This window comes from Sminthopsis crassicaudata, chromosome 4 (genome assembly GCF_048593235.1).
Source record: "Sminthopsis crassicaudata isolate SCR6 chromosome 4, ASM4859323v1, whole genome shotgun sequence".
Taxonomy (NCBI): Eukaryota; Metazoa; Chordata; class Mammalia; order Dasyuromorphia; family Dasyuridae; genus Sminthopsis; species Sminthopsis crassicaudata.
In genome coordinates, this window is record NC_133620.1 from 133828232 (window position 1) to 133854737 (window position 26506).

At 37.5% G+C, this 26506-nt stretch overlaps 1 protein-coding gene across 3 annotated transcripts in view; it reads right to left on the reverse strand.

Annotated features, from left to right (window-relative positions):
* SYNJ2 (synaptojanin 2) overlaps window positions 1–26506 on the reverse strand; it is a 130857-nt gene that overhangs the window by 40646 nt on the left and 63705 nt on the right. For all 3 annotated transcript variants that reach the window (XM_074309431.1, XM_074309430.1, XM_074309432.1), the window contains exons 5-11: window positions 24863–24946; window positions 13755–13816; window positions 10398–10494; window positions 7084–7256; window positions 6182–6263; window positions 3904–4053; window positions 3645–3810 (exon numbers count right to left, since the gene is read on the reverse strand). In XM_074309431.1, coding sequence (XP_074165532.1) covers window positions 3645–3810; window positions 3904–4053; window positions 6182–6263; window positions 7084–7256; window positions 10398–10494; window positions 13755–13816; window positions 24863–24946 — 814 coding nt within the window. The remainder of the gene's footprint in view (window positions 1–3644; window positions 3811–3903; window positions 4054–6181; window positions 6264–7083; window positions 7257–10397; window positions 10495–13754; window positions 13817–24862; window positions 24947–26506) is intronic.

Sequence of the window (26506 nt, forward strand, 5' to 3'; positions counted from 1 at the left end):
TGTGTATCCCTAGCAGGAAAAACAATGCTTGTTAATAAGTGCCTAATTAATAAATCTTTGTTGACTTGATGTTCAATAGTGTTAGACTCACCCCTTCTGGGGTTTTCTTGGCAAAGATAATGGAGTTTTTTGCCATTGCCTTCTCCAGCTCATTTGATAAGGAAACTGAGCAAACAAGGTCACGTGACTCACCCAAAGTCACACATTTATAAATGTTTGAGGGTAGATTTGGACTCAGGAAGATGAATCTTCCCAACTCCAGGCCCCACTCTCTATCCAGTGTCACCTAATTGATCTTCCTAACTGACAGATCTATAAAATAAAGGAGCTGTTAGTCAGTGATTACATGATGTTAGCTAGTCACTAGATGATTTTTGAGAACTTTCCAGCTTTCAAAAAATTCTTTGTCCCTATGATTTTCTTCAATCGAATGGAAAGAGCCAAAATGCATTTATGCTATTTATTCAATTTGTGAGAAATAAAACTGAGTTTCTCCCTACCCAAGGAGTCTATCTATTCATAGGAAATCATGATCCAATTGGGAAATTATAAATTAAGTACATGGTATTGAAAGCATGACACCAAATAATAGATGAATGAATACAGCAGGGAAAGCCTGCATCTTGGCCTTTACCCCCAGATCCAAAAGATGATGAGGCAGCCGGAAGAGAGCTAAAGTGACAAATCCTTAGTTAACCAGAAGGAAGAGCATAGAAATACAGCCAGCAAGTCACGTTTTGGAACAACATAAATTTCAAAGTCTCACAAAAGAAAATCCCCCTTTAATTTTCTTTTTTCCCGGACCCATATCCGACATATCTTAAAAGACCAACTTCTTTGGACAACAATACTTTCTTTCTTTTTATGACCGAGTTACAGTCTAGAAACGAAATCATTTCTATTTTGTTAGTAAACAAACTTCAACGGACATGCAATTACTTAAGAGATGATTTCAAAACTTCCTGCACTGAACTGGGATTGTGCCCAAAGTAAAAATCAAATATCACCTTGGCTACTGAAAGCAAAGTAAGAATATACTAGGAAATGAGATTAGATGGAGGAGGGAGAAAAGAAATAAGAATGATTAAATTACATTGGGGGGGCATAGATAAATTAGGGGAGAGGGGATCATGGAACTCCTATACAAACTGTAAATTGTATTTACCAAAGCTGTTTGCTCTTGCCATAGAAGGGAATTGTGCCACAGAGGAATGAGCAATGGATTGGAGTCAAGGAGATGGGGTTCTAATCTGTGTTTCTTCAACTATGAAATAATATATAGAGGGCTTTAGTCATCTATTCCAAATCTATAACTATCCTTTTGCAGACCAAAAGACCTTGTCATTTATGCTGATGTAACATTCTCCAAAGAAGAGGTGACTAACCTGTCCTGATTGGTGAATGTCTCATGTAGTCTATCAAATGCATTATGTATTATATCTTGAGAGCAAGGACTCTTTCTATTGTATCCTAAGCATTTGGCACAGTACTTTGTACACAGTAAGAACTAAATGAATGCTCATTCATTTATTCAGTATCTCTCTATCTCCAGTTAGGCTTCATCTTCCACTGCAGGTCACCTTTTTGTTATCTCCTCATTCTTTCCCTAGATATCATTCCTTAAATCTGCTTTTCAGTTCTGGAACAAAAGTCAAATCATTATTGCCACAGCTATGGAAAAAGACCTGCTGATCAACTCTTCTACTCACCATCCCCACAACCTCCCAACCTTCCTAGGTCATATTCTCCTAAACTGTTGTCTCCTCCTGCTTTTGTCGTTATATCCCTGGGCTTAGCACAGTGCCTGGCTCATGGCAGGTCCTTAATAAGTATTTCTATCTGATTAATGTTGAACTGCAAGAGGTATGATCAGCCTAGTTCTGTAAGAAGCATTAAAGACAATGGAGAGAGTCTTCCTTGTGCTCCTGTACTTCCGGAATATAAAAAACAACAACAAAAAACAAATACAGACAGGTCCTATTAGATATTCTAGTTCCTACAAAACAACAGGATCCAAACTAAGAGTATCAATAAAGGGGGTTCTCAAAGTAGCTGAATGGGTCAGGAAGTAATTATCCTAGTTAGAAGAATCCAGGATTTTAGGGATTTTGTCACATCCTTTTACTTATTTTGGGAAAAGCAGTACAACATAACAGAGATTCTGGGTAACTAGGTAGAGTTGGCAGAAAAAGCTTGAAGAACAGATAAGATTATAATATTCCTGAGGCAAGCAGGGAAGGGCACAGATGGGGATCAGCTCAGCCTTACAGTCCCACCCCAGTGGCAGTCTTGGGTAATCCCATTTTAATGTATCCAATCAGAAAGCCAAGTTATGATGTCAAAGCCCTGAGGTTAAATCTCCTCCATAAATCTGTCCGTGGCCTATGCCATCTTTGCTGAATCCCTTTTGGGTTAGCCTGCCACAGTGTTCTGCCTTATAATGTCTATCTCTTCACTCCATCCTTCCTCCATGCTTCATGGTGTCTTTCTCCTTGTTTTAGTTAACTCTTTTAGAATGATAAACTGCTCTATGGATTTAGCCTGCTAATCACTCCTGCACTTACATCACATGATGTAGTCTCTTTCTCCTAGTTAATCATGAATTCCACTAAGAAATTTATCTTTTCCCTTAATTGTTAAAAATTCCATTTCCTTGCTAACTATATGCTCTCCTGATACTATTTCATATTTACCACTCCTGGTGTCTTTTTTACTCCTTAATTTTGTCTGTAACCTCTTCTCATAAATAATTATACCTTTTAGCAAAGGGAAAGGCCCTTATGAGTTCTTCACATGTGAACTGCCAATGGCCCCAATGTGTAGTCAATCTCTATTGCTTTCCTAAATCTCATCAACAAATGCCAAGGCTGACTTTGGAGTCAAGAAAATTTGGGTTCAAATTCTGCCTCTGAAACAAAACAGCAAAGTACGCATTTAGGCAAGTCAATAAACTCTAGTTGCCCCAGACAATCTTGTAAGTAAGCTGCAAAACACTTGGTGGGGCCTGAATACAGATCAAAGCATTTTTCTTTGACTTTATTTTTCTTGGGTTTTTATTTTGGTTAGTCTGTTTTCTTTTACAATATGACTAATATGGAAATGTTTTGCATGACTACACATGTGTAGCCTACATCAAACTGTTTGCCTTCTTTATGAGGAGGATGGGAAGGGAGGAAGAGAATTTGAAACTCAAAATTTTTTAAATGTTGAAAATTATTTTTACATGTAATTGGGGAAAAATAAAATACTAAATTTTAAAAAGACAGCGAGCTACAGAGATTTGTTAAGATGCATAAATAATAATTGGTTGTTGTTGGGGGTTTTTATTTTTTCCATTTAATCATTCATTGTTCTAGGAACAACCCTCAAACTCTAGTATATTATCTGGAGATTTACTAAAGTCATTGTTGCGATTCTGAGCCTAGTTTACTATTCTTCCTAATTCCTAAAGCTAATTAGCAGAACTCTTAAACCAGGTTGCTCATGAGGTCTGGGTCTTTAACCCTCAAAAGCCATTTTTGTTCAAAGTTGACTTAACCCTTACCAACCATTTTATTTAGTCACCAGAAGGTGACAGAGTGTACCAATGACATGTATGTGTGTGTGTGTGTGTGTGTGTGTGTGTGTACAGGAAGGCAGGTTACCTAAAAGTGCTGTGCTGTCCATAAGCATCCTCCCTTTCTCAGCATACTCATCCTTGTAGACATCACCAACCAGCAGCAGTTTGATGGCTTCTTGCTTTACTCCATCAAAGAAATTGGACTGGATGGTTCTAGACACAGACCGAGCCCCGTCCTTGAGCTTCCCGACCTGCAACAAACAAGTGCTCTGAACAGCCTGCCACGCCTTCCCGGGAGGCCCTCATCAAAGCGCGGCCCTGCTGAGCCGGAGACCCCTTCTTACCTTGGCCTTTCCTTCCAAGGCCCGGCTGCCTGTAAAGACTTTGCTCAGGTTGTGACCATTAAGAGACCACATGGCTTTGTATGACTCCACAAAGCGCTCAATGACTGGCTTTGAATTCAGGCCCAGGCTCTCCAGTTGTAAGAGAAGAACCTAAGAGAGACAGGAATGAAAGAGACTTGGTTTCAAGTCAATTCAACAAAATTAAGAGCCTCTTATATACAAAATGCTGAATAAGGTGCCAGGAGACACACAATATTAGGTAAGAAATGGTCCTCTCACTCATGGGGCTTTCAGTCTAGTTAATGTATATATAGATACAGATATAGAGCTATGGATAGATATATAGATATAGATAGATGTAAATATAGAGATATGTAGATATAAATATATAGACATAGATATATAAATATATAAATATAAATAGATATAGATAGATATAGTTATCTATATCTATATTTACAACACGAGAAGAAATAATAAAAGAGAGATTCAGGAAGTGGAATCAACAGAACTTAAATGTTAAATGAGGTCTGAGAAGAAAGGTTATTACTTATAGGAGGGATCAGGGAAACTTCATAGAGAAGGTAAGCGTGAGTTAAACTTTAAAGGACAGGTAGCTAGGTGGACAATGGACAAGATGTTGAGCCTGAAGTCAAGAATTCCTGAGTTCCAATCCACCCACAGACACTTACCAGCTGAGTGACCCTAGATAAGTCACTTTACCCAGTGTCCTCACCAGTAAAACGAGCTAGAGAAAGAAATGGCAAACCATTCCAGTGTCTTTGCCAAGAAAAAACAAAATGGGGTCACAGAGAGTGGCAGGAATGACTCAACAACAACAAGTCAATAGCTGAGAAAGATTAGGATTAGGCAACAAAGGCGTGGAGGCAGGCGAGCATAACGTGTATTGGGGAGACAGAAGGGTTGAGTCCGATTAGAACACAAACAACAAGGAAGGAAGTAGCATGAGACAAGGCTGGAAGGAAAGGCAGGGTGGTGCCAAACTGGGGAGACTCTTGAAAATCGGATGATTTTGAAATTTATTTGACAGGTAATAGGAAGCCCTGATGATTCTGCACAAAAATCTGACATGACCCAAACTATCCTTGGAGAAGGTAAGACTGGCAATGATAATATGGAAAGACAGGAAAGAATAGTTATAGGATTGCTAAGAGGTGGAGGGGAGCATCAGAAACTGAAAAGGGCAGAAAATGTGAAAAAGGAAGGAGAATGGTAAGGATTTGGATAAATAAGGCAGGTAGGGAAAAGAAAGGCAATAATAAAATTTTAAAACACGGAGGATTTTAGCAAACGGCAGTGCCAGAAAGCTTAGTCAAAAAGGCAAATGGGTTTAGAAGGAAAATAACAAGCTCCTCTTGAAAAATTTGACCATGATCTCATTTACATAAGTAAAATGAAATGGTAGAAGACTCTTTCTGGTTCCAGTCTATATGGTCAGCTTAGACAGACAAATTTCCTCAATTTAAAGAACTTCGCGAAATAATGTTTCTCAAGAGCATTTGAAAAGTGACTACAAGTGAGAGGTAGGTACCAAGCTCAAAGTGTATAATAAGACATACATTTCCAGATAGTCAAAGTGGGGATTTATTCTTTGACCATGCATGTGTTATATTACATATGTTTTGCTTTTCTTTCTCCTCATCTGGGAGTGAGGGGAGTTGGACAAGATAAAAGGATAGGGAAAAAAAGTCAGGGAAAAACTTTTTTTTTTTTTTTTTTTAATAAGTAGATGTGAAAAAAGGAAAAACATCATAGATGAGCAGGGTAAGCTTTGAAAGTTACATGTTGAATTTAGTATATATTTTAAAACAAAAGCTACTTGTATATAATAAAGAATAATTTACAAATTTCTTTTTTGTGTTCTACTAATTTCATGGGAATTCCCATTTTATTCAGTTTGTTCAGGGGAGAGAAGGAAGAAGGAAAGGAGGGAGGGAGGGGGGAAGTGAGAGAGGAAGGAAGAAGGAGAGGGACAGGGAGAAGAAGAGAGATAAGGAAGATGGATGGATGGATGGATAAAGCCATAGACTGACATATAGACATGTCTCAAATTCACACATGACACAGAAATTAGTCTGTCATCAGTCCTTTCCTGTCCACTTACTCCACCCCACCCCACCCTGGCAGTTGGCCAAAGAACCAAATAAATCAATTTATCTTTACTCTAGTTCCAAGAAGCCCAACAATGGTAGCCTTTTGCCCAGAAGCAAAAAACACTCAGAGAGATCACAAAGTCTTCTAACAACAGGGGACTGACCTCAAGGGCTATAAAGCACTGTACAGTGTTTGTTCGATCCAAGCAGTCCAGACAGTTCATTCGCAAGGTACCTTTCTGGAAACTAAACGAATGATCGAGGGGTAGGGAAGAAAAAAACCCACAATGTTACAAAGTTCAGTTTACATCAGCAAGAGACTTAGCATAAGTGTCCTAAGTTTGAAGCGGGGAGAAGAGGAAGGAGACAACCCCCTGCATCCTGATCACTTCAAACCAGATCCTCGGAAGGATCTTTATCACTACTGATATGCTTGAATAATAGCTAAGACACATGAATCAACTATTTATTTACTAAATTATACAGAATCAATCAAAACTTGGGGTTTCTAGATAAAGGAAGGTTTTCATCTCTTAATGAACAGAACTGTGTTGAATTCGGCCTCGTGCTTTAATCTAATGAACTCTAATTGCTAAACCTGTTCTGCCAAATGTTAGAATTGGGGTCAGACAATCTGTGATTCAACACTTGCAAATCAGAATTATACATCTATTAAAAAGCTGGCCATATGCCATTGTATTAATGTTCCAGACTTTTAAAAAGCCCCACAGAGCTATAGGTGATAGAAATTCATAGTTTCATGTAATCCTTTCCCTGTTCTTTGTATATAGAATTTATTCCTATTTATCATATGTATGCCAAAATTCATAATTTAAAAAAAGATATCTTTATATGTTTTTAATGTATCATACATATACAAGCATATTCACATATATAATGCCTTTTTCTTTAAGTCATGAAGAAGCTAAAGGAGAAGACTAGAACCCAAAATTCTAAGCAAATGATCCAGAAAACCATAAGGATCCCGCTATAAGGTGAACAGAATGCCAATAATCTCTAGTTATAAATCTACTTACAAAAATGAAGAAAACATTGGGACACTTACCGAGGACTTACATTCTTGCCCTTGGCAAAAACGTCAAATTCATCCCAGTGCAACTTTAACTGGGGCCTCAAAAGGTTCTCCAATTTTTCTATTTTCCCTCCTTTGGCCAACTGATGGAAGTCAAAATTTATCATAGGTGTGTCTCCAGCATGGAAAGAGGCCCAAAGCAACTTCTGAGGAAGGGAAGTGGGGTGAGAAGAGAGAAGAAAAAAAAAAAAGAGAGAGATGATTGAATATTTCCATTTACTGCTCAGGCTCTTCATGTGGTTAACCACCCAACTGGTTAGGTTAGGTTAGTTTTAAAGTTTATGATGGATAAATTGGTTTATCAGTCCAGTTCTCGAGAAGGAAGTACAGAAAGAAAATATGAAAGAAGACAAAAACAGCACATGAAAAGCACACTTTCTGAAACAGGGCAAAGGAATCATTTAAAAAGAGAGGGAAAGCCAGATGTGGCACTGGCCCCTCCCTAAGCCACACAGGCAGGAACAAACATCACATTCTCCCCCAGATCTCTAGGGAAATAAATAAAGTGAGTGAGAAAGGGAGCTATTGCTCTGTTCTTCAAATAGCACAAGGGCTGCAGGTCCACCAAGTGCAGCGCTGTGTTGCAGCTCTATTCCTCAGAGCTGTTTCCCTGGGAACTATTCACATGATTCTTAAGGAAGTGTGATGAGCATCTCTGTACTTGGAAAGCCAAGTCCTGCAGTTCCCCTCTGGGTAGCACCAGGTGATGGTCATACAATGACAAGCCAAGGGGGCGGTCCAGCAGAGGTGGGCAGCAGTGCAGTGCTAGACCTCCCTTCTCAAGCACCACTCTGGCTGTCCAAAGACACTTATTTGTAGCAAATGGAGAGGCTGTGTTAAACAGCCACAGACCCAGGATCATAAAGAGCTTGGACGGGATGTGTCTCCATGACAGGCTGACGTTTTAGCATTTGGCCAGTTAGGAATTATAGCAGTCAGAGTTGAGAGGTACCTTGGAGAATTACAGATTCAATTCTGAATTTTACAGATGAGGAAAAGGAGACTTGGAGAGGGGACACACCTAATAATTAGCAAGGAGAGTTAAGAGGGCAGTCTTGCATCAGCACCTTCACTATCTGATATCAAGCCCTCTACAACATTTCTACCTCCATTTCACTCACCCTTTTCTAAAAGGAATGTTGATATTTAGAGATATTTAAAGGCTGGTATCTGGATATCTTTGAATCTGAGGAACACTTACACCAGCTGATAAATGCCTCCGGTCAAAAATACTACCAGTTTCCATGTGGGAGGAAAAGAAAAGACAAGACTTTTTTTTTTTCTTTTTCTATAAAAGTAGTATTGCCAATTTAAAAAAAAAAAAAAAAGTTCATTTGTTGCTGTTAGCAACAAACCAGACAGGAAAAGCAGGTCTGGCCAAATAGAATTGGCCACCAGATTGTCTCTACACCACAGAAATCACAGAATATTAGAACTGGATGAGATGTTAGAAATCATTTGCCCCTCCCTCCATTACATCCCCTCCCCCTCATTTTACAGGTGGAGAAATTGAGGCTCCAAGAGATTAAATAATTTGCCTCAGTCATATAGTTAGTAAACTTGAACTCGGGTTACCTGACTGACTTCCGGGCTAGTGCTAATAGCCAGCCATCAGGCACAGGGTTTGCAAATAAACCGGGCAAACATTCAGCTGGACTCTGTTCCTGCTCCCCAGATGCTATGCTGCTTGTGGCTTCCTTAGAGCGCTCTCTTTCTTCTGCTGCCTAATAGATATTTATTATCAATTTTCACTGCAAAAAGCCTTCTACTCAGGCCAACAGGAATTCATCTTTGATTTAAAATAAGCCCTAGAGTTTCCTTCTCTAGGGAAGAAATACCTACAAGCAGCATCCAAGGAAGCTATGTGGTAGGGAAAAAGAGAACGCTGAGGTTAAAGGATCTGGGTTCAAGTCCCAGCCTAGCTACTTTCTTCTGAGCGGGTCTCAGTTTCTTTCCCTTTAAAAGGAGGTGGTGGAATTGGATGGATATAAGGGTCCTTTCCAGCTCTTAAAGCCCACGATTCTATAACCAAATGGAAAGGTTGTAGAGCAGTAAGAGAAGGCCAGACAGTAACTAACAACCTTCAGGCATTTTTTTCCTCCAGAGAACAAACAGCCTCTTCAGGATATAAGGGGCAAAAAGGTCTTGGGCTTTGTTTCATACCAACAGAATGCTGGGGCAGAGGCTGGGAAGGGGTTGGAGAGAGCTGTCAGGGTCACGAAAAGTGGCTTACCCAAGGCAACTTCTTCTGTCCTGAAAATGAAGCATGAGCAGCCCAAGACAGCTTTGCACAAAGGAAGCATCACCATTCAAGAGACCAGGACAAATAGGTGTTAGTTAGAGTGGGTTAAGTATGAAGATTTTAGAGCTGCAGAGAGAGCAACAGGCGAGTCAATCATTTAACTTTATTGCAGAGCCAAGCCAAGAAGGACTGCCTCAAAGACACAAATACACACTTAATGTATCACAGCAAGTGATGGGGTTATCCTGGACTGGTCCACGAGAGGAAAGGAAAGCAGCAGAGGGACATATGCCGCCTAGCAGAAGGAAAGGCGCTTTCCCCACAAGGATTAGAGATACTGGACGAGAGGCTTGTGTGCAGAGTGAAAGACTCCTTTTCCCTCTTTCTCTCTTGATTTTCACTTTGGAAAATGATTCTGAGAAAGCAGTGGGGAGGACATTGTCACCTCTTGTTAGATGAGCCAGCTAAGGGTAAAGTCACTGAAAGAGAAAAACTCTCTCATGACATTGGTTTAGAAAAGTTTATTTTAATATGTTAGTTGGCCAGAAAAAGAAGTATTAAGAGAAGATATAGCAATGTATCTTACAAAACTGCCTTGGATCCCATCTACAAAAACATAATCAGCTCAGATTTCACTAAGCCTCTAGAAAAAAATTAAGAGATTGAAATTGGGGAGCCATTTATCATATTCTAGATAAATACACATTGTAGAAAAACTCGCAACAAAAATCATTCCCATCCTGAGTTAGGGATGGTTTCATTTATGTATCTGAATCCCTAGTGCCCATCTCTGCAAGGCACAATGCTTGGCAGGTTAAATGAATCAATGGTTAAAAAGAGTCGCATCTTCCCAAACTCATGGGACAGAGAGAAAACCCAAGGGGGTGAAATCACCTACCTTGTTGGAACTTTCATTCCCGCTGTTGGAATTGGAGGGCTGCCTGCCAAAATCCCTCACCCTGATGCACCCACCCCTTGGAGTCCCTCAGGATGGAGGAGCAGAAGGGGAGGCCTTGAGAAGCCAGCAGCTGAACAAAAGCTTTACCTTGAAGGCTCTGTTGAGCACCTCCTCTCCTCCTCTGCTTCCCAACAGGTTAACGATCACTTGCTTTCCATACTGCTCTTTCAGAAGCATCATATGCCTGTAACAGCAGCAGCAGCAGCAGCATGATGATGCCATTTCACCAATAAAACAAGACTGACTGCCTGCGGGGTACGCTTTCCTATGGTTGCAGAGCCAGAGTGCTCCAGGACAGTGCCCCAAGATGACAAGAGACAGTCTAATGAGGGCAGACGGGCTCCACTCTCAGATACAATCATAGTTACAGACAGTATACCAAATACAATTTAAAAAATACTACTTTGAACTTAATATGAACTGATGCTTAGTGAAGAACCAGAACCAGGAGCAAGCACTTTGTACACAGTGACAGCAAGATTGTGGGATGGTCAACATGATAGACTTAGCTCTTCCCAGCAATTCAGTGATCCAAGACAGTTCCAACAGACTTGGGAGAGAAAATGCTATCCACATCCAGAGAGAAAACTATGGAGACTGAATGTAGATTGAAGCACACTATTTTTTCACCTTTTTTGTTTTGTTTGCTTTTTCATGGTTTTTCTGTTTTGTTCTAAATTTTCTTTCACAAGATGATTAATATGGAAATACATTTAAAATGATTGTACATGTATAACCTATACTGACTGCTTACTGTCTTGGGGTGGGGGAGAGATAAAGGAGGGAGAAAACATTTGGAACTCAAAATCTTACAAAAATGAATGTTAAAAAAGATTTTTACATGTAATTGGAAAAATAACTATACTACTGAGGAAAAAAATGTGCTATCATCACCAAGTGACCACCCTGTGGAGTAACTGGTGATTAGGCTTGATATTAGGGGATTTGTTTTTGTTTTTAAACTGGTATTAAGATATTTCAAGTTAAGTGAAAGTAGCTGACTTGAATCTTAATGACAAGGCACTCTTAAATGCCACATCTCATACTTCTTTAGGGGAGATTAGAAGACTTGATGACAAAATTGTGTAGTGGACTTGGGAGATTTTAGGGAACATTTATGAATCCTGTTTTTGTTCTATGCAGTTGGGTATAAATAGCATAATGGATAGCTAATTACAAATTCTACTAACCAGACTTAAAAGATATTAAGGCAATGGCTTTCAAAGCATTTCACATAGAAAAACTTCTAATCCTCATGATCTTATCCTCATTTTACAGATGAAAAAATTCAGATTCTGAGAAATTAAGGGAATTGCAAATGGTCAGAGAGCTAATAAGATACAAACTAGGAACTTGAAACCATATCTGACTCCTACGTGTTATTTTTCCTACTAGGCAATACTTGCTGACTTTCAACTGAAGAGTTACAAAGGGATAAAACAGACTAATCAGAATAAAAGTTAAAAATGTGTATGTAACCAGGTTTAGTTCTTCCATAACTCACACCAACTCTATTAACAATCTTTCCCCCTCCATCAAAAAAAAATGTCATTAGTAACATTTTTTATATTTCAGACTATTTTAGAATAAAAGTTAAAAATGTGAATGTAACTATTTTTATATTTTAGACTAATCAGAATAAAAGTTAAAAATGTGAATATAACTAGGTTTGGCTCTTTCATAACTCATTAATAACAATATTTCCCCCTCCACCAAAAAAAAATCTCAGTAACATTTTTATATTCTCCCCCAATTATATGCAAAACAATTTTTAACATTTGTTTTTAAAACTTTGAGTTCCAAATTCTCTCCCTTCCTCTCTCTCCACTCCTATGCCTCTCATTAAGACAAAACAAGACCGAAAAAATAATAATAATAATAAAAATCTCAGAGTTCAGTAATACTATGGCCTTGCCCATAGCAAAGCATTTCCCCATCCCCTCTCCTACTACTCCTTTTAAATTGTCTTTGGACAACATAAGCCTATTCTCATAGCCACAGTATGTTGGCAAGAACTAAATATCAACATACAGAGAACACTAAAGAAAACCCAAGAGTTCGATCGTGTGAACTTCAAAAGAGATTTTTAAAAAAACATTCTTCGGATCAGCACAGATTTTCAAAAATTCTGTTCTCAGCACATTAAACATTAAAAGACTGCAAAATTAACAGATCCTGGACACACCACACCAAAGACTAGATCTGGAGACATTTTGTTACAATATGCTTAGGAAGGTCTGTCATATTCCAAATGAAAGATGAAGACATAAGGAACAATAGTACTCCTCCAGAAATTTATGAGAATATCATAGATTTAAGAGTTGGAAGGGACCATGGAGTGTACTCTGTCAAACTTTCTCATTTTACTGACAGGGAAACTAAAATCCAGGAAATCTAAATGGCTCTTCTAGAGTCACAAAGGTAAAAAGTATTTCTGGTGGGATTTGAGCCCAACCAGATCTTCATAATTCCAAGTTCAACACTGATAGGACACAATGTCTCATTAAAAGTCCATGCTCCCCTAAAAGAGTAGTGATATTTACTTAGTTCTCTTCAAAAAAATGTGTAGTTTTTGTTCAACAGTTTACATGAAATCTACACTGATATGTGTAGTGGGATCAATTAAGCCAAATTTCTCATTACTCCACTTTAAAATGTTAATTTAAAAAGAGGAATGCTTCAATATAACAAGGATTTAAATGAATAGTGCTATATAAATTGCTTCCATAAAGAAAATGACAATCTTACATTTCATACCTTAAAGGGGGAAAAAAAGGACATTTAGAAAACTCTTCTCATAAGCTATACTCTCACTAGCAACTGCTAATTAATAAATAAAATCATGAAGGAAGGAAGTTTGATTACTATTCACAAGTAAATCCATGAATGTCAGTGGTACAAGACTGATCATTCTTGCTGAAATCCCCTCACACAGCAGTACCATGAACTAGAGAATTTAAAAGGTCACACAAAAGTCCCAAAGATATAAAATGCTAACCCTTAAGCAGGTTCTGTGAAACAGGTTTCTTCCTCTGAGGTTCTCAGTTCCTTGCATGATGTCTTACCCAGACCATATAGCTAGCTCTAAAATGTCATTTCCTTAAAGCATAAGCCCTTTAATTTAGATTGTCTTTTTTCTTTAATTAGTTCATTTGAGCAAGACTTTATTCATTAGAAAGAATATAACTAGTACTTTCAAAGTACTACTCTATCATCATTTCCCTTCTGGTGAAGCCTTTGGCAAATAAAATAGTCATTTTGCAAAAAATGCAAACTGAATCACAAAATGGGGACCCGCTAAATGTCCTTTTGGTTCAGTAATAAATCCTGATTCGGGACACAAAGTCCAATGTTGTGTTCACTAAGTCATTATCTTTCTGAATGAAGAGGATTAGTACTAATTTTGCTAAAAGACAAGTTAAAAAAATTTTTTTAAAGTCCTACCTGTCAAAAGCAGGGGCATTTGCTTCTAGACCTCGATTAAGTTTCAGATGATGAGAGCCGACCTAAAGGAGGAAAAAAAGCAACTATGAGTCCCAAATATAGTATTTTCTCTGCAAGCCTTCTTTATTGGGTGCTTCAATTAAATATTTTATAAAATTCAAGTCTGGGAAGCAACAGCACTTCTTCCATGTCTATCTGCCAGAGGTATGAATTTAGCACTTGCCCTAAATGTACCCTGGCAGGGGAAAGGGTGGAGAGTTTTTGCTTCATTCTATGTATATAGTACCCTCAGTGTCAAAGGTGCTCAGAACTCAAGTCCAGGTGTCCCATTTGCTGTAGCTGTATCATCACACACAAAGAACCCACATGCACAAGGTATGTGAATATTAAAAATGGAAGGATAATTACATGAGAAAACTTGCATTTGCAAAGTTTACAATTTCCAATTTATTATCTCTTCCCTAGGGGCAGAACAAAAATGTCTGAAGAATAATCTTAAAGCCAGGTCTCCAAATGTGGAAATTTCCAGTTCTTTATTAAATAAGGAGAAACTACAGTTGGGGTATTCACTTGAAATCAATGCTTAGCAATCCTGCCTAGGGAAAGACAAATTGTTAAGAGAGATTAGTTGCCCACTTTTGTTCTAATAAAGATGTCCAATCTTTCCTGGAAGTTCTAATTAGCACAATGTATTCAACCAATTCAATACTGAGTACCCACAATATAAAAGGCACAGAGTTGAGTGCTGTGGGAGTTGCAAAGCTATTCTTTGCCATGGAATTTGTAAGTGTATAACTTTAATAGAAATGCACCAATAATTATAATAAAAGACAAAATGTAAAAGAGTTCAATAAATATGTAAATTCCCTGAAGGAAAGGTTCTTTTTATTTATTTATTTTTAGCTCTTCCATCAAACCACAATATTATTTTCTGATCAATATATTTAGAAATTACAGAGGAAATTTCTTGATGTTCCTGGTCATAAAGGCCCCTTAAGTCACCATTCCCAGAATGCCACCGAGTACAAAGATAGATGGTGGCTATGGAAACAGACCTGTGAACAGAGATATTTCTGGGCCAAAGGTGAGAAGTTGAATCAGACTTAGGCCAAAATTATCCATTTGCCTATAACTACCACGTTTTTGTTTTCTGAACACCAACAAAACCTGGCTAAGGAAACGAACTAATGACTATCACCAAATTCAAGTATTTAATTTCAAAGTCTTTTATGGTTAACATGGAAAAAAGAAATCCTATTTCATTATGCAATCTAAGGAGCTGCTTCATGTCTCTGGAGCTTAAGAGTAAGAAATCCTATCACTATACTGGACCAGAGCTTTCTCACTCCTTCCCTCTTCCTTCCATCTTAGGAGGACACGGCAAGATATCATCTCCACAGAGCATTCAAAGAAGAGCTGGATATTTCGTGTTAGTCTATCAAATCTCTACTTCCCTTACTTCCTGCATTCTGCAGGATTAGATGCATTTTTTTGGTCTAATTTTTTAAAAGAAGTCTTTCTCATAGGGGCATAGCATAGTAAGGTATGAGATGTTAAAAACTAATTAGGATTTCAGGGATTGGGATGGGTGTCTAAGTCAATATGACAGGACATACACATATGAATGTGTATATAAATTATATGTAGAGATAGACCTAAATCTACATACATACATATATATGGAGAGATTTAATCCAGATCTGTGAATTACCCCGCTAGATTTCCTTTTTTCCTAAATTATGACATCTTTTAAACAATCAGTAATGAGCATCATGGATGCAAACCTATTATCTTGGTCCAATCTGCAGATAACAACTCTGCCTGGAATCCTATTATTACAACCATATACAGTGCCAAGCACTGTACCAAATGTTATGGGGAGATGCTAAACAAATAAATAAATAAACAAGCATTTATTAAGGCCCACAGACACAGAGAAAAGCAAAAACAAAAAAAGACTCAAAACAAAAACAAAACAAAAAACATTTCTTATTGTCAAGGAGCAGGAACTCTTAATGGGAGATATAATATGCAAGCAACTAAGTACCAACCACATATACAGGATAAATTGGAGATAACCTTAAAAGGAGGAACAAACAAACAAAAAATTCTTCTTTAATTGAGACTTGAAAAAAGCCAGTGTAGTTCAGAGGTGCAGATGAGAGGGGGAAGATAAATGCCTGGAGTCAGGAGTGGAATGCTATGTATGAGGAGCAGGAATAGGTGTGATAAGACTGGAAGGGGAGTTGGGGGCCAGGCTGAGAGGGGCTCTGGTGGAGGACACAGAGGCTTCAGCTGACCTGAGGATGAACTAGAGGAAAAGAGCCCTTTTAAGTTTGTTTGCCTTTGCTTTATATGTCTTCCCCACTCCTACCCCAAAAGTGAACTCAGGAAGGGAAGCCTCCAACCACTTCCACACAGACACAACTCCAACAAGAAAGAAGTGAGAGGAAAATACATCTATCTTGCCTCATCTCAATGTTTTTGCTCTCCCTGCATCCCAAACAAAGGACCAGAAGATCCAAGACTTAAATAAAGCTAGAGGGCACTTTGGGGGCCAACCAGCTCGTTTTACAACTGAAGAAACCCAGATGAAGCCATTTCCCTAAAACAAACAAACAAAAAAAAAATGGCTAAGCACTAGGAAAAGGATTTCAGTCCAGATCCTCTGATCAGACAGCCATAGTAGAGTTTTTCTATTTCACTATTTAACAGCAGGACAACTAAATCCTGAGGTCATATCAATACTCTTAGATGACAAGGCAAAGTTTAGGGAAGGTAGAATGAACTAAAATTGTAGTATCCAGGAAGCTGAGAAATATTTGAATCCCAAAAGGAGGAAGAAGTTCCTAAATCCCTGAACCACAGGCGTCAGATTACTTTTCCCCTATGTCCCTAAACTGCAAGGGCCTGGAATCAAGGCATTATTAGATCTAGAAGAAGCAAAAACCACGAGAAAGTTCAAGCTCAAAGTTGGAACTGAATTCTAGTCGGTGGAAGAAAGGAACCCCAAGACCTCCAATGAAACAAAAGACAACTCAGATTTGTATAGCACATTTTAGTTTATAAAAAGTGTTTTTACATCAATAATCTCAGGCTCTCATTTGGTAGTCAGGCCCATCTCTCTGGCTCCCACACTCTGTCTTTTCTTATGCACTCACCTGCGAGTCCAGCCCCAGTCCCAGTCTGCCCCATTTCAACACAGAGAATGAACTCTCTGTGTGCTCTCTCAAGTCACCTTAAGGTCCCTGCTGTGCTCTCACTCCATACCATGTGACCCCAAGCCTGGGGTTTCAGCGTGCATCCTGGAATCAGGTTACTGCTGGCACTCACCTAAGGGAACAGTGACTGCTGCTTCTTTTTTAGTTTCCTTCTTCCTCTCTACTCCCACCCCCCACTCTCCTTTCTATTGAACCAACTATATATTTGGCCCATTACTCATTTCTCAAACTCTGAAGACATTACTTTAACAAGACGCTCAGAACCTCTAATGCTCTCCACAAACACACTTGTATGTTAGACAAAGTGGATTCTTACACACAAACTCCTGGCCACATCAAAAAATCTTGGGTACTGCTGCATCACTTATGACAACCATAACTTCTGAGCAGGAAGAGACTTTAGAGGTCATTGAGCTCAGTCCCTTTTGTTTTACAGAGAAGGTTAATGACGTCTCAAGGTAATACAACCAGACAATTTCTGAGGCAGAATTTGAATTCAGGTCTTCCATATCCAATCACTGTTGGGTCAGCAAACAGTGGCTTATGGGCCCCTCCAGCTAAGAATGATCTTTACCTTGATAAATACAACAGAGTACATCTAACAGTGGTTTGGCCACTCTTACACTCTTACTACACTGCCCAAAGTCACAGAGAAAATTAACAACAAGATCCCATACCCAGTCTTTTGTGTCATTGCATTTCATTGCCTTTAGTTCCATTTCTGAATTCTTTTCTCTTATTAGCTTTGTCTCTGTTTTGGTTTTCCTAAAACCTCCCTGGCTATTTCCACTCTATCTCCCTGCTTTGCCATCGTGATGGGTAACTTTGGGAAAAAGGAATATAAAAAAAGACATTTAAAATCAAATAGGCCCCAATCTTTGAGAGTGTTTGATAAAGATGTCACTCTATGTAAGTGTCATTCCTATTCTTGCTTGTCACTTTAAATAAAACATATTTGACTACAGGGGCCAAATCTTTTTAATTTCACATTATTTAGCCCAGTGGTTCTCAAAGAGATCACTAGAGATCATAAAAACACTTTCAGAGCATCTGTAGTTGAAACTATTTTCATAACAACATTAAGAAGTTTTAATTTCTACTACGTTAGATCTAGGTGGATATAACCCACATAAACAACAGCTCTTTGGGGTCCTGAATAATTTTTAATGAGATGAAGGGGGTCCTGGCACCAAAAAAGTTTGGGAGCAGCTGCTCTAGGCTAATGCTTTATTAGAGTCAAGGGAATTAAAAAATAGATACCAATACAAAGGAATAAAATGTAAACAACAAAAGGTGGCAGCAATGAGGATATATAATCACCCACAGCCACTATACTCAATCCATATTTAATTTGCTCCAATCCTTGTTTTTACTTGAACTTGTGACATAGGTACTTAGTCACTGATAGGTTTTCTAAAATGACAAGAAAGGTAATGATTTCTTAGACTAGTCTATAAACAGCCAAATAAAATATGCAAGCAAACAATCCAACCCAAAACAGAGATGGATTTTTGAAGGAAAACTCTTCTGAGGCTATTTATAACCTGAAAAATCCATTAACATGTACAGTTACTTTTCCCTCTAATCTTCATAGTTCAGATGCAGTTATTAAAAGCCCATGACTATTAGAAGAGGATGGCATAGCATAGTTTTTAAGTTGTGCTTTAAAAGTACAATTTCTAAGGCGGAATATATAGAAACACATTCACACAAAATGGACAGGACTAATGATGTGTCTCCAAGGTATGTCTCCTCACAGACTCAGAAAATGCAAGACGAGTTAAGGTAAAGATCCAAGCTTGGCTTCTCATCATCACCTATAAGCTGAGGGAGGGATTTGTCCATTAAAGAATGAAAAAAGGCCAAAATTGACTTTCAGGCCTAAAATTTCAGGTGGCCACATTCAAAGAATGTCTCATCATCCGGTGAATATGAATCACGTTTAGGAATTAGGACTAGGTAAGGTTTCTTCTTTTAAGTTTTGCCCTTGGCTTTTGCATGACAAGTATTCCCAGGTGGATGTCCCCCCTCTGCAAACCTCTCCCCCAAAGGGAGCACCCTGCCACGACAAGGAAGTACCACTGAGCAGAACCAAGTTAACACAGCTACTATGGCCGGCACGGACAAACCATTATCCATAACCTCTTCAAAAAAAGGAACATAACTCATTTACTCATCTTTTTTCTCTGAGACCAAATCTGGCCATTACACTGATAAAGATTTTTCATTACTTCTAAAGTAAAATTTATTCATTGGGTGCTTATTACCCCAGCTTTCTATAACAAGCCTTTTCTAAGCTCCTTTAATTCTAAGATAGGTTATTTTCCACTTAATCCTGTACAGGGCTTATATATTCACAGCTATTTGCAGGATGGGGCCATTAGACGGCAAGCTTCCCAAAGTAAGGAACTGTCTTATTTTTCTTAGTAGACCTTCATAGTACTTGGTATAGTGCTCTGCATATCATAAGCTAATTAACTATTATGTTCTAATCACTTTAGGACTAATACCTGAGAAGTTTAATCTTGACAAGTTAGTTTTGGCTTACTTGGTGGTCCCTTCCCACAAATAGACATTTTTGCACTGGAATTAACAATGCTAAGGACTGTTTGATATCCACCTGAAGGGAAGCCTCCAGAGACCTGCAGATGAACTTGTCTAATATTTTTATCCACTAGTTGAAGACAGATGGTATTTTTAATCAAAAAAATATGATGACACTAAGATGGGAAAGATAGTAATAAATTATAGAATCAGGCTCCTAAAAGATATCAAGAGACTAGAATGATGAGCTAAATAAAATACAATGAAAACTTTACTGATTTCACTTAAGGAGAGAGAGAGGAGAGGGAGGGAGAGAGTGGGAGAGAGGAGAGGGAGGGAGAGAAAGGAGAAAGAGAGAGAAGAGAGAGAAGAGAGGGAGGAGAGAGGGGAGACAGGGGGAGAGAGGAGAGAGAGGGAATGGGTCTCCATATCTCAGGTAGCCTGAAATGAATGCTGTGGTCTCCCATAAGTCCACATCCACTGCTGACTGGCTTGGAAGCTTTGACATGCTCCATTTCTGACCTGAGCCAATTTGCTTCTCCTGAGGCAGCCTGTGGACCCTCTGGTTTGGAGGCTCATCATATTGGTTCCTGGCTTTGTATTAATTACCCTAATCACTTCTATCCCTACTATAACTCAGAACTCTACAGCTCAACCGACTCACCTTAGCCTCCGCAGTAGTGGGGATTACAGGCTAATGATATAATTATTTCAAAGTTCTGAAATGTATATATTCCCTTTATCTATGCACATAATAACATTTTTTGCAGCTTAGAAAATAAGCTACCGTGGCTAAAAAATAAAACACATCACTTGTTAACCAACATTTTGGCAGTGAGCCTCCTTGAATTTATCTATGAGGTTCTGTGGATGATAAATGTCGCACTGAGCCTGTTCTCAAAGCCTTTTCACTGTTGGAGTTTGCAGTCCACTGGCATGGCTCCCAAGAACCCATGGTCACCTTCATGCTGTGTCAAAGAATGACATTTTGGCAGAGGAAGGTAGAACACAATAGGGATAAATGTTAAATTTATTCCTATTAAAAGTTGAAGTGAGAACCAGCATGGAAGTGGGTTCAAGCCAAAACTTTGAGAAATACCAAGCGTGGTTCTGGGCAAGTTACTTAGCGTCCCAGTGGTTAGTGGTCCAGACAAGTCTCCAGGACAGCAAGGTACAGTATTGGTAAAAAAAGCTTCCTTCCTAGAAGTCCCCACTTCCATTCAGAAATCCAAGTCCACAAGACAAAATGAGGGCAACTAACCTCATGGATTTCGGAGCCTGGTATATATTAAGCTCTTAATAAATGCTTGTTGATTGACTGCTAACTGTAACCATAACCTTGGTTACCAATCCCATGGGTTGGCTGTCACACAAGCTGATGTGGTCATTAGAAACACCAAGAGAAATATTAAAATGCAGCTTCTTATGGAATTAAAAGTTCACCATCAGAATATAGAGTCTTTGCAGGCAAAAACTATCTCAATTTTAAGTACATATCCCCAGGACCTCACCTAAGACTGGACACACATTCAGTGTTTAAAAATTTAAAAAGCTAATTGATTGACTAATTGAATGAAAGTGGCAATATGTTAAAAAATAGGAAACTGAGGGAGAGACATGTGGACTGCTTTTGCAGCTCCTTGCAGGGAAACAAGTGAGTGTGACCACATTTCTGTAGGAATTAGGAGTGGGCCTTGTGGAATGCAACATCCGACCATTACTTACAGAGCAGAGTAGATGAACAAAGAATGTGATAAATGTGTCTGCTGAGGAGGAGACTGGGAATATATGAGGTACACTCATTATCTGTAGGGTATGTTCTTAGGAATCATCTTATAGTGACTGATGATGATGTAATCTGACATTTATGTATCACTTTAGGTTGGAAAATGTCTTAAATGTATGACCTCATTTTGACCTTGACAAGGACCCTCTTGGTACTATAGATATTAAAATGAGGAAGCTGAGATTTGGAGAGCTCATCCATCTCTCATGGTCAGGCTTTGGTTATTTGACTATTAAGAAGGGAGAACAAATATGGAAATAATGCTTAAAAGAATTGCACACAGGGTCAAAGCATAGTATTTTCACTTTTGGGGGTTTTTTTCCTTTCACCTAATGATATGATTTTTCTTGTACAGCAATATTTATTAACTGAATAACTGATATTTACTTTGGAGAAGAGAAATCCTGGGAGCTTAGAGGAGAGAAAGAAAGGGTGGCAATGGAATGTACTAATTGTCTTCAAGTATAAAGGGCTTTCAGATAAGAATAGGTAGATTTTTGATTCAATATAAAGAAGAATTTAGTAATTACAGTTATCTAGAAATGGAATAGGTTCTCTCAAGAGAGAATGAGTTTGTTAGAGAAGCTTTTTTATCAAATGTTTTTCTTTGTCACAAGGGAGGGTTAAATATGGGGCTGGATGGGTTGAAATGATTTCACTGTAAAGACAAATAAAATGAATTTAAAAAAAATAAAAAGCTGGTGACTTCTCACTAGGGAAGAATTCTTAACCCAACAAGGGATACATTATAAAAGAAAACAGACATTTTTACTACATAAATTTGAAGCCTTTTCATAAATTATAATCAGTGAAAGACATTTGAATTCAAGAAGTGGGAGTAGAAAAACATTTGCATAAAATATAACTGGTAAAAGTCTAAGATCCAAAAATATATAAGGAATTGACACTATAAGACTGACATTGTGAGAATTAAATATATTAAATATATATGATATAACACTAAGCTATTTTTCACTGAATGTGATCTAAGATTATAATTTTCAAAAGATTTGCTAACTACAAATATTCCCCTAAAAACAAATTCCAAATTACTTAAAAGCAATTTCACAAATTTTTTTTTTTACAAAAACAAACAATTTTGAAGTTTTACTCTGGCATGTGAATAAAGATGAAAAAAAGAATCAAGAAAGTCAATACTGGAAGGGCTGTATAAGGAGATTCATGCATCATTCATGAAACTATTAAGCAGCTAAATTCATTCTGGATTTCAATTTGGAATTATTCAAGAAAAGGGACAAAAAAATACCATGTTTTTTGACTCAGAAATCTGACTGTTAGACATGGAAACTAAAGGTATAAATAAAACTCCAATACATAACAAAAATGTTATGATAATGATAATAATGAATGTATCATAGTAGCAAAGAACTAAAAATATATAACCAATAATTGGATAATGGTAGAAAAAAAATCATGGTATATGAAAGTTATATAGTATTACTGTGCTGAAAGAAATAACAAATATGAAGAATTCAGAGAAATATGGAAAGGTTTGTATAAATTTGTGTAGAGCAAATAAGCAGAAGCAAAATTGAACACTTCAGTTAACGACTATAATTATGCAAGTAAATAGGTGACTAAAAGGAAACTGAACTCTGAGGAATGGAAAAACCAACGAAGGCCTGGAAGAGATAACGAAACAGAGAGGTGGCTGACTTCTAGGACAGCATTTTTTTCTGTTCTGTTAGTATTTATATTGCAAGTTTGGAGGAATGTGAGGGGGTGAGAAATGATTGAAATAAAGTTAAAAGGCATCAACAAAATATTTTTATCTTTGTTTTGTTTTAAAGAGAAAGCTAATGAGTTCTGCTGGAAGTGGATAATCACTTGACCAGGAATGCTGTACTAAGATTCAGGATAGGTTTAGACTAAAACAGAATTCTAAATTCTCTTCCAATTCTAGGATTCTATGAAACCTTCAGAAGTTATTGTGAAGATTCATGGAGAGAAAGGGGAATTAGTCATCACATAAACTTAATGAATCAAAGCTGTAAGTTGTCTGCTTACAATGTTTACACGAAGAAAGAGCACAGTCCATTTTATTTTGTGCTAGCCAACATGCATTGGATTATTGGCATTCAAATCTGTACACCACATTTTCAAAGTAATATTGACAAATTATTGGGTCTGCACTATAATACAGCTAGAGGAGATAAGAATGTTTAGTCTGGATAAGGCAAAGTAATGATGATGATAATAATAAAATAATAATAACAATGTAATTAAAGGAATCTGTAAAGATTATAAAATTTTTAATGTAAAAAACTGAATATTCTGTGTAGTTTCAGAGAACAAAATTGAATCAACATGTACAAATTTCCCTTTAATTATATGGAAAATCGGGGGCAGCTAGGTGGTGCAGTGGATAGACCACCAGCCCTGAATTCAGGAGGACCCGAGTTCTAATCTGGTCTCAGACACTTAACACTTCCTAGCTGTGTGACCCTGGGCAAGTCACTTAACCCCAGCCACGGGGGGGTAGGGGGAGAAATATGGAAAATCATATAATGATTGTGGCTAACAATGAAATAGATTGCCTCACAAAGTAGTGAGTTTTCTGTCAAGAGAAATTCTTCAAGACCAAAAGTCTTTAAGCAGAGCCTAGATGACCATGAGGTAGGGATGCTGCTGTATTATGTAAGAGACTGGATTAGAAGAGGCTTTAAGAAGAACTTTAACAGCCAGAAGATTTCATCACCACTGTCCACATTTTTCAGTCTAAATTCCACAGGGTATTCAGTCTTTCCATTGATCATTTTCCTTTCCTATTGAGATCCTAAATCGGTCTGGCTCAGCATCCACCTGAATAGAGAGCTCAATGAACAAGTCAGAATGTCATGTCATCGATGAGCAAAGTGTTCTTGGAGCCTACCATCACACACACAGATCTCTTCCAGGGAGACAGACATAACTGAAATATCTTGGGGATTGGTCAGTGGCTAAAGTTTCAAATGACAGTGTGTATTTTTAGTAATCATAGGAAAGATGAGTATGAAATTCTCATACAGCTCTGAAAGCCCCCTAACCTTAGATCCAGGATATGTCAGTCTGAGATCTATAAGAAATGGTTAAAAGATACCTCTCTCTGTCACTCTGGATCTTAAGTTATAACCATTAAGAAAAGCAAAAGTCTAATTGTTGTTTTGGAAAAATTGGAATTTAGAATTGCTTTTGCATTTAGGACTTACTCCATAACATCCAAGACAGAATGTATGACTGTTCACTTAAATAGCAGAGAAGGCATTTCAATGTTTTCGGGTCATCGGGAAGAAAGCACATTTTGTAATAAGGAATTATGGAGCAATTCTTTCATATAGACATTTACGTGCATGGACTATATATATATATTTTTGTGTCTGCAATCTTTTATAGATCCAAGAAAAATTTAATTCAATACACTGACTCAGAGACATTTTAGATCAAGAGAAAAGTAAGAAATGATGATACCAAAGGGTTTTTTGGTTTGTTAGAAAAGTAAACAGGTTAGATGAAAGGGCAGATAAAATGAAGTACCAAAAAACTGCCTCATTACTTACCTGAAGTCCTGGTTGCTCCCAAAACAATGGAACTGAGCCTCTGATCTGGACAAAAGACGACACGCCATCATCCATGTAAATCGTCTATAGCCACAAGAAAACAGAAAGAGAAAGATATTCTTCAATGAAACTGAACATCCCAGGGCTCCGCAACCAGATACTTCAGCTTGAGACATGAAACCTGAGAGATGAACAAGCAGCTGATTTCGGCACAGTCTAGTCTGACAGAGCTCCGCTGGTTCCTTGCCCTAACACCCTGGCTCAGAAAGGGCCAAAAAGGTAGCTTGCTTGCTTTCAATTTGCCTCCTAGTGGAGCCTCTCTCAAGAGCAGGGCTCCAAACTCTAACAAATAGCCTCCCTTAGGTTATGACTCCAGAGGAAGATTCCAATTGGTATTCAGGTTCTAAAAACCATTGTTCCCTGCTTCTCATCCAATTGCCTCCACTGATTGTAGTACAAATAACCTCCTGAAAATTTCTGTAATAAGTTTCATTGTTTTAGAAATGGAAGCAATATTTGTTTCATTTTAATAAATGACATTTATTAAATATTTATATTAAATTAAATATTTGTTAAATATTTATAAGTGATTTAAATAATAAATTAATTAAATAATATGCTAAAGAAATTCCTTTCAAGCCTTTATTTTTACCTTGGCAATATAAAAGGGAATCTTTTCTATATAAAACTGTATAAAAGGGAATAAAATGTCTTTTAAACATTTTTTAAATTTTTAACTCATAGAATAAAATAAGCATTTCCATGACATAGTACAATAAAAAGTTGATTGTATATGAAACTGCAAATCTATGCACAACTTTCAAATTCCTCTCAAATACACAACAAAATTAAGATATAAATTTCTTTTTTTCCCTTCCTCCCCACCCATGGCTACCATTAGACGCAAATAGGGGTATGTGTGTGTAAAATCAAGATGTCTCTTGAGAACTCTTCCAGTTCTTAAAACCTTTATCCCTATCCCCTTAATAGAGAGGTATTTTGAAAAGGGGACAAATAAAATATTTTTAAAACAAGTCATATCCAAAAAGCAAAGGTCTAGATGGAAGATTCTTAACCTAGTGTCTGTGAACTTGTTTTTTAAAATATTTTTGATAACTCTATTTCAACAGTTGATTTCCTTTATAATCCTAGTATTTTACTTGAACCATTTAAAAACATTTTTCTGAAAAGGAGTTGGTACCACACTACCAACAAAAAGAAGGCTAAGAAAGTCTACTGCAGATGACTACAGGAAGTCTACAGCTAGGTGGCCCTTTTCTATCTAAAATATTAAATATATACATATATAAACATACATTAAAATATCTATTATTTATATTTATAATATATAACATGTTAGAAATATATTATTTATCTAAATATTGTTAATATACTCAGTCTTTATATCGTTGAATCATTTATAATACATCCAACATGTTCTACATCACACATACAAATAAGTATCTTTATCACATGTCACAGATACATACATATATCTATATCACACTATGTCACATAAGGATATTATATAATTTCACAGGTAGAGAAGGACCCTTGACAAATAGCTCTCTATACTTGGTATATCTAGCTTATGTAGCCTTATTCTTAAATATATTATACATAGCATAGATATCACATTCACAT